General features: G+C 59.4%; 1 protein-coding gene across 1 annotated transcript; it reads left to right on the forward strand.

Annotated features, from left to right (window-relative positions):
• Positions 1-1,278: 1,278 nt before the first annotated feature.
• SSBP3 (single stranded DNA binding protein 3) lies at positions 1,279-6,612 on the forward strand. Its single transcript, XM_031968546.1, has 4 exons — positions 1,279-1,287; positions 1,345-1,641; positions 1,857-1,918; positions 6,468-6,612. The coding sequence occupies exons 1-4, from the start codon at positions 1,279-1,281 to the stop codon at positions 6,610-6,612; spliced, it is 513 nt and encodes a 170-aa protein (XP_031824406.1).
• Positions 6,613-7,928: the final 1,316 nt, after the last annotated feature.

Raw genomic sequence — 7,928 nt, forward strand, 5'->3', positions numbered from 1 at the left:
CTTCCCCCCCTTTTCCCCCCCCCCCCCTTGGGCCCCAATTGGGGGGGGGCCTTTGGGGGGGGCCGGGCCGGGGGGGCCCCCCCCAAGGGGCCCCAGGGGGGGGCCCGGGCCCGGCCCCCCGGCCCCAACCCCGGGGGCCCCGGGCGGGGGGGCCCCCGGGGGGGCCCCGGGCCCCGGGCCCCCCCGGGCCCCCCCCCCCCCCCTCCCGGGTTCCGGGGGCCCCCCCCCCCCGGGGGCCCGGGCCGGGCCCCCCCCCGGGGGGCCCCCCCCCCCCCCCCCCCCTTAAAGGGGCCCCCCCCGGGGGGCCCGGGCAACCCCCGGGCCGGGGGGGGGCCCGGGAGGCCCCCGGGCCCCGGCCCGGGCCCGGGGCCCCCGGCCCCGGGGGGGGGGGGGAAACCCGGGAAAAGGGGGGAGGGCCCCCGGGCCCCCCGGGGGCCGGGCCGGGGCCGGGGGGCCGGGGGGGCCCCCCGGGCCCCCCGGGAAACCCCGGGGGGGCCCCGGGGGGACGGCCGGGGCGGGGGGCGGCCCGGGGGGCGGCGGCGGGGGGCGGGCCGGCCGGGGCCCCCCCGGGCCGCGCCCGGGGGAAAAGGGGGGGGGGGGCCCCGGGGGGGGGCCGGGGGGAAAAGCCGGGGTCCCCGGGGCTCGGCGGGGCCGCCGCTGCCGCCGGAGGGGGCGGAGCGGCGCGGGGCGAGCGGCGGCCCGGGGCCAGCCCGGGAGGGCGGCCGGGCAGCCGCTGCCCGACGGGGCCCCCGCTGCCGCCCCCTGCCCCGGGCCGCGGGCCGCCAGCGTGCTCCGAGCGCCGCCTCTATTGTTGGGAGTGCGGGGAGGAGGAGCCGGAGCCGGAGCGGGAGCCCGGGCGGGCGCGGGAGCCTGGGGCCCCGGGAAGGGGCGGCCGGGCCGGGGGTGGGCTGGGGGCGAGCGCGGGGGGAGGGGAGGCCGGGCGCCCCGGCTCCGGGGGCCCCGAGTGTGGGGCCCGCGCTCCCAGGCGGGGGCATTTCTGCAGCCCGGCTGCCTCCTTTTGTCTGCCCCTCGGTGTGAGTGTGTGTGTGAGTGAGAGTGTGTGTATGTTTTCATGTGTGCGTGTGTGCACTGGGAAGTGCGTGTTGGAGGCTTTGTTCCGGGGGCCGCAGCACCTTTCCTGCTGCTTTTTGACCCAGCGTGCAGCCCCCTCCCCGACGCCCCCCACTCGCTTTCTGTCTCCGGTGTGCAGCGGGGAGGAGTTGGGGGGTGGGTTAGAGTGGGCAGCCTCAGCCTGCGCTCTTCCCACCTCTGGCGCACATGCCCAAAGCCCTCCGGGGCTCGAGCCGAGACGGCTCGGGCGGCAGAGTTAGCCGGTGACTTTAGTCCGCAGCCAGCCCGCGGTCGCGACGCGGGAGCCCCAACCGGGCTCGCTTCTTGGCCGTCCGCCTCCCGTCCCGCTTGCGAGGGAGGGCAGTCGCCGGCTCCCAGGCCGCCCGGGGTGGGCGGCTAGGGGGTCCTCGAGGGGGCTGGCTGGGGGTCCTCCGGGAAAGAAGACTCGCGATTGATCACTTTTCTCCAACTTCTGCCCCCGCCCCCACCCCTTGCAGGTTAGCTTTATACGTCTATGAATACTTGCTACACGTGGGAGCCCAGAAGTCCGCCCAGACCTTTTTGTCCGAGGTGAGTGCGTCTGAATCCCGGACCCCCCCTCGCCTTTCATCCCGATAGCCTTTGTTTTCCCGAGCAGCCGCGGTGGGCACCATTTTGAATTTTTATCACCTTTTGCCATTTATTGCTAGTTTGTCTCCGAGTCCTCCCCCTCCCGGAGGGAGCGGACCCCTAGTTCCCGCTCCGCCTCCAACTCCCTTCTCTCTTTGTTTTTTTCCTGCTTCTAGATCCGATGGGAAAAAAACATCACGTTAGGAGAACCGCCGGGGTTTTTACATTCGTGGTGGTGGTAAGTTTGGGTCTCGGCTCATTACGGCGAACAGCGACTTAGACGGCGGCCCAATTAAAGGCCCGGAGGAAGGGGGAGGCCGCGAAGTTTGGCCCTCTAGGGCTTCGCCCCCGTTCCTCGGGACTTGGGGAAATCGAGGCTCCCGATTGGGGGTGGGGGCTGGAGAGGCTTTCGTTTTTCCATCCCCTCCCCCCCAGGTGTAGCTGGAATGCCGGGGACTGTGGGAGGAAATGTTGTAAGACTCTCTTTTTTCGGCCATTCTGCATACTGCTTTAATTAAAGGGAGAGGTGGGGGCGGGGCCGACTACCTCCAGGTCTCGTTTACCTCCTAGGGGCCGCCCGCCCCCTTCCTCCGGGTCCCTCAGCTAGCCAGATCGCGCTGGTTGGGGGGGGGGGGGAAGGATGCGCCTTCTCTTCTTCCCTCCTTCTCTCCTTCCCTCCTTCTCTCCTTCCCTCCCTTCCTTTCCCTTTTCCTCCTTTCTCTTTCCTTCTCTCCCTTCTTCCTCCCTTTTCTCTCCCCTCCTTTCCCTCCCTCCCTTTTGGTTTTGCGCCTTTCTCCTTCCCTCCTTTCTTGCCTCCCCTCCCTTCTCTCTGTCCTTTCTTCTTTTTTCTTCCTTCCCTTTCTTCTCTCTTCCATCCCTTCTCCTACTCAATCCTGTCTTCTATTCTGTTCCCTTCACTCCCTCCTTCCTTTTCTCTGTCTCTCTTTCCTCTGTTTCTCTCACCTCCATGTCGCTCTTTCTGTCCCTCACTGTCTTTGATGACTCTCTCTCTCTCTCTCCCTCTCCTCCCCCCTCCCGTCTCCCTCTCCATCCAAGTCTGTATCTGTCTCTGTAGATACACTGTTTGTTTCCTCCTGAAGGGCCAGCCTCCTCCTCTGATGCTCCAGGATGACCAGTGTTCTCCTCCCCTGGCACTCTGGCAGCCGCCTCTCCCCTTCCCCCCCCTGAGCTGTCATCTTTAACTGTCACAGAGAACACAGACTGCAGCATTTTGCGGGGGGGAGGGGGGGCTCCCATGATTGGGGGGGGGCCTCTTTAGATAGCCAGCAAGATTTTGTTTGTAGCCTGCTACAAACCTTAGTGTCTTTGGGGGATTTAATTTACCCTTTAATTATTCGGTGAAGTAGCTAGAGCAGCCAAACACCCACTTTTCTGACAAGATTTTCAGCAGCACCTCCAAGCCTTGTGGGGCCCAATCTGTAGAGAGAAGTTGAGCTTTTTATCCCCAAAGGGGTTTGTGGGAAATTCTAAAATGAAAGGATTTGGACCTATGCTTATTTTCATCCTTATGCTTTCCTTAATATGGACAACTCTGAAGGACCCTCCCCCTGTAGCCACGAGTGCCCAGGATCTTGGGGAGCTTAAGTTTAACCTGAGTCACTTGGGCAGCTGGTGCGGGGACTTAGCCCCGGGGGCCCCCCCAGTCTTGGAACCCCATCTTCCTGTCCACGAAAGCTGCCTCTGTCACATCAGAAAACAGCATGGCAGTTTGTGGTACAAGAGCATTACAGCTCTAAGGTGCCGGGAGTGGGCGTGGGGGGCTTATTGCCAGCGCCATTTTCCTCCAAATCTTCATCAGTGGGGACCGTAGAATACAGGGAGGGCAGGAGCCCCGGACTCCCATTGACAGTTCTTGACCACCTGTGGGAACCAGGCAGCCAAATGAGCTTTCAGCTACTTCCTCCGATTTCAGAACTAGTCTGTGGCTCCTCACTTTTAGGAACGGCAGCATTTTGGGGGGACTGGGAAAGAGCCAGGCTTGTTTTAAGGTTGGCAGAGGTTGGTCTGGCGGGACTGGGGGGGCTGTTTTGGTCTCTGGAGTCCAAATCCCGGCCTCCACTGCCTTTCTTCTCCCTTCCCCCTGCTGCCATCAGGCTGTGAACCTGCTTGTTCCTGTTCTGTCCTTCGGGCACCTCCCCTGGAGGCGAGGTGCACAGGTGTGGCCTGGGGGCTGTGCACACACTGGCTCACCAGGCTGGATGGGCATGCCAGGGGCGGGCACTGGGGTGACTTGGTTCTCTCTCTGCTTGCACTCTCTCTGTCGTTCTCTCTCTTTCTCTCTCTTTCTCTCTCTTTCTCACTCCCCTCTTTCTCTTTCCCTTTTTCTTTTTTCTCCTCTCTCTCTCCCTCTGTCTCCCCTCTGTCTCCCTCGCGTCCCCTCCTCGCCGCCCCTGCTGAAAGTCGCATCTGTTCAGCAAAACCTTAGAAAAACACCGCGATGAAGGCTGATAATATCTGCGGTGTTTCCCTGAGGTCACGTAGATGGAGGTCTAGGACAGCGGGGCGGGTGGATGCTGGATTTGGCGTCGAGGCCCGAGTTCAAATCCATTCACAGACACTGACTAGCTGTGTGACCCTGGGCGAGTCATTGTCCTAGCCTCAGTTTCCTTGTCTGTAAAACGGAGATCATTCCAAGGATCAGAGAGATGATCTGTGAAAAGTGCCTTTGCAAACTTTTTATGCAGAACCCGATTTTTTAAAATTGCCATCAGTATCATCCTCCTCCATTCTCCACGGGACTTGGGGCAGGAGCTGTCCAACCTTCCAAAGGGTGGATGGGACCACATTATTTCCTGAGGGCCTCTTGGCTCTGTCTCGGGCAGGGAGACTGCTCCGGGGAAGGAAGGGGAAGTTTTGGATTTTTAAATTTTAAGGTGGGGAGGAGGGGCAGAATTTTCACCCCTGAGAGAGTTAGGGAAATCCTACCCTGTCCCTTGGCAATGCACCTGCTTTGGCTTTCTGGCCTGGGACTTGCCGGGACTTTTACTATTTCACCATAAAAGGGAGAACTACCTGGTTGCCATGAGAACCTCTGGGTAATTGGTATGCATTCTTGGGTGGGTGGGAGAACTGCTTCTGGCCTCGGTCCTTCCCTGCAGAGCCATTATGTGTGTGCGTGGGGCTGGGCGTGGGGGAAGGGGGACGGGCCCTCCTGCTCATTCTGCCCGCCCTCCCCCCTCACCCCTGCCTGTCTTGGGCCACTTTGTGCCTTTTAAAATGTCTCCGGATGCGATAATTTTGTTTCACAAACTGCTCTTGGGAGAAGGCTGGGAAGAGCGGGCCCGAGTCTTGGGGGTCAAAGGAGCTTACGTGTAGAGCCCAGAGGATGCCAACTGTCCCTCCCCCTCCCCCTAATCCCCTTTCACAGATTGGGAAACTGAGCTCAAAATTGGGATGGGGAAAGTGTTGGACAGAAGGCCGAGGAAACTGGGCTTTAATCCATTCTCCTCGGAGCTAAGCCATCAGCAGACACCTATTGGTCCCCGTCTGCAAACTGGGCTCCGCCTTAAGCCCTGGGATTCCTAGAGAAATCCAAGGGTGCCCTCGGCGAGTTCCGAGCCTAACTTCTGATGGCCCTTGGGGTGACGGGGCCGAGGAGATGAGCTTCCCCTGTGTAGGGAATCGAACTACCCGAGATCGGCGAGGCGGCAGCTGGAGTTGCAGGCCTCTGGCCCCATGCAGCTGGGTGAGCTTGGACAGAGGCCCTCGGTTTTGTCCTCTGTGGAATGGGGATGATAACGGCTCCTCGCCTTGGAGTTTTATAAATGTGTCATAATAGCATTCTCGGGATTGTAAAGGACTTCAGAAGGTGTTCACAAAAGCCCCATTTTACAGAAAGGGAAACTGAGGCTTAGGCTAGTTATCGGAGTCCGATCTTATGCTGTTTGTTAGATTAACTTTCAGGGGTGTCTGTGTGTGTGTGTGGAGTATGTACAGATAAAGTGTGTAGATGTGTGTGTATATGTGAACGGACATATGTAGGTGTATATATGTATGTATGTGTATGCAAGTGCATGTATATCTGTGTGGGTATATGTAGGTGTAAGTGTATGTGTATGTGTTTGAGTGTGTATATGTATGTGTTTATATATAAGTGTAGGTATAGATAAGTGTGTGTGTGTGTATAAGTGTATTTATATGTCTACATGTATGTGTAAGGGCTTATATATTTATGTATATATGTAGATACACATGTAGTGTACATATGGATTGTGTTTGTATACATGTGTGTATAAGTGTGTGGGTATATGTATGTGTATGTATAAGTATGTGGGTGTGTGTACACACGTATATAAGCACTCGCATATATGTAAATGCAAGCAGTTTTATACATGCACGTAGACACATGTATGGATGTAAATACATGTGTATGTATGTATTGTGTACGAGTGTATGCACATGTATGTAAGTGTACTTATATGTACATATGTGTAACATGTGGGTTTATATGTATCTCTGTGTATCTAGATACATGCATGTAGATGTGTGTATAAGTGTGTATGTAGGCACATACACACATGTGGTTTATATGCATGTGCACATATAGATACATGTCTGTGAGTGCATGTGTATAAGCGTACATGTATGTGTAAGCATGTGGGTGCTTATATAACACATGTGCGGAGCAAAATGTATTGAATTGTTGTGTGTATATGTAAGTGTGTTAATATTTAGATGTAGGGTTGCATACAAGGTACAGGGTGGGGAATGGACATTGGTGGTCGTGAACCCTGGGTGACCGGATCCCGTCTGACTCTTCCCCGCAGTGTTTTCTGGGACCTTTACTGGCCCAGAGCAGACACCTTGAGCATTCGAGAAGCGGCCTTCCACAACGTGAGCAACCGCTTAATCCCGGCCACGCTCCGGCTGGGGGCCCGGCCTGTCAACCGAAGCAAGCCCGGGGCCGGCTAGCCGAGGTCTGCCCCCCCCCACCTGAGGCGCCTCCCGCGGCCCCGGGCTGCCGTCCACGGCCGTGGCCCATCTGGGGGGCCATGAATGAACAGGCCCCCGCCGGGGAGGGTCATGGCCGGCGCCCCGCCCAGGACCCCACAGACTTGCAGATCGTGACTTATTTCAAAACCGCCGAACAAGCCCAGCTTGTGTTTGTGTAGTGTATCATTTGGTGCACATAATTAAAGTGTGGATATGTGGGGGGTGAGAAGGGAAAAAGGGGGTCGGGGGCCGTGCTCCCAGAAAATGGAATCCTGGCTCTGGATTTTGGGGGCTCAGTGAGGAGGGGGGGGGGGCTGCGTTGTGGGGACAGTGTCCTGAGGCATCATAACCGATCTGCTCGGGGATCCTGGCTCGGAAATGTCGGTGCTTTTTTGGGTTCTTTGCGTGTCCTCTGAGCTCGCTCCTTCCTTGAATGCTGGAGGATTCGGGTCTGGTCCAGGGAAGTTCCTCCCCCCAAACAGTTCCTTTGGTGTCCGGTGCTAACTGCTTGGGGGAGGGCGGGGTCTGGGTTTGGGATGGATGAGGGCAGGGGCTGGTTCTTGCTGGACTTGTCGGGATGCGAGGGGCGGAGCATAGTGGGCGCCAAGTCGGTTCTTGGGGAGCTGGAGGGACCGAGGACACAGTGAAGGCTAAATCGACGTTCAGTTGTTCGTGGGGAGCTGGAGGGCCACGAAATACAGTCGGTGCTTAATCAGTGTTTGTCCAGGGACCGGATCGGGCTGGTTTGTGGGGTGACTTGCGCGGCTTCTTTGCTTGGCTTTTGGCGAATGGCTTAGAGAGGGAGGCTGACGGCTTCACGCCTGGTTGAGGTTGTGGTGGAGGGGACGCCACCATCTTTCTAGCAGCCGCACTTGATCGCCTGCTCTCCGAGAGGCCGAAGATTGGGTTGTGGGTGAGGGCAGCTCAGGTCCGTCCCTGGGAGTCCTTCCCTCCTGGGGCGGGGCGCTTGGGATGGGGGAGAGGGGGACGCCCACGGGAGAAAGGCCAGGCCGGTCCTTGCGGAGTCCGGACCCTCTGCTCGTTTCTCCTTGGAACGGGCTGGAGAGCTAAGTCAGGTTTTGGTGGTGAAGAGGCTGGCGTGGGCCCGGGGAACCAGGCTGGGGCTCCGACGTGGGCCCGGGGAACCAGGCGGGGGCTCCGACGTGGGCCCGGGGAACCAGGCTGGGGCTCCGGTGTGGGCCTGGGGAAGTGGGCTGGGGCTCCGACGTGGGCCCGGGGAACCAGGCGGGGGCTCCAGTGTGGGCCTGGGGAAGTGGACCCCGGGGTTCTGTTGG

This window comes from Sarcophilus harrisii, chromosome 4, assembly GCF_902635505.1.
Source record: "Sarcophilus harrisii chromosome 4, mSarHar1.11, whole genome shotgun sequence".
NCBI lineage: Eukaryota > Metazoa > Chordata > Mammalia > Dasyuromorphia > Dasyuridae > Sarcophilus > Sarcophilus harrisii.

Coding starts and splice junctions, on each gene's coding strand:
- SSBP3 (XM_031968546.1), top strand. Junction 1,642..1,856: donor CCCAGACCTTTTTGTCCGAG/GTGAGTGCGTCT, acceptor TCCTGCTTCTAG/ATCCGATGGGAAAAAAACAT. Junction 1,919..6,467: donor TTTTTACATTCGTGGTGGTG/GTAAGTTTGGGT, acceptor TCTTCCCCGCAG/TGTTTTCTGGGACCTTTACT.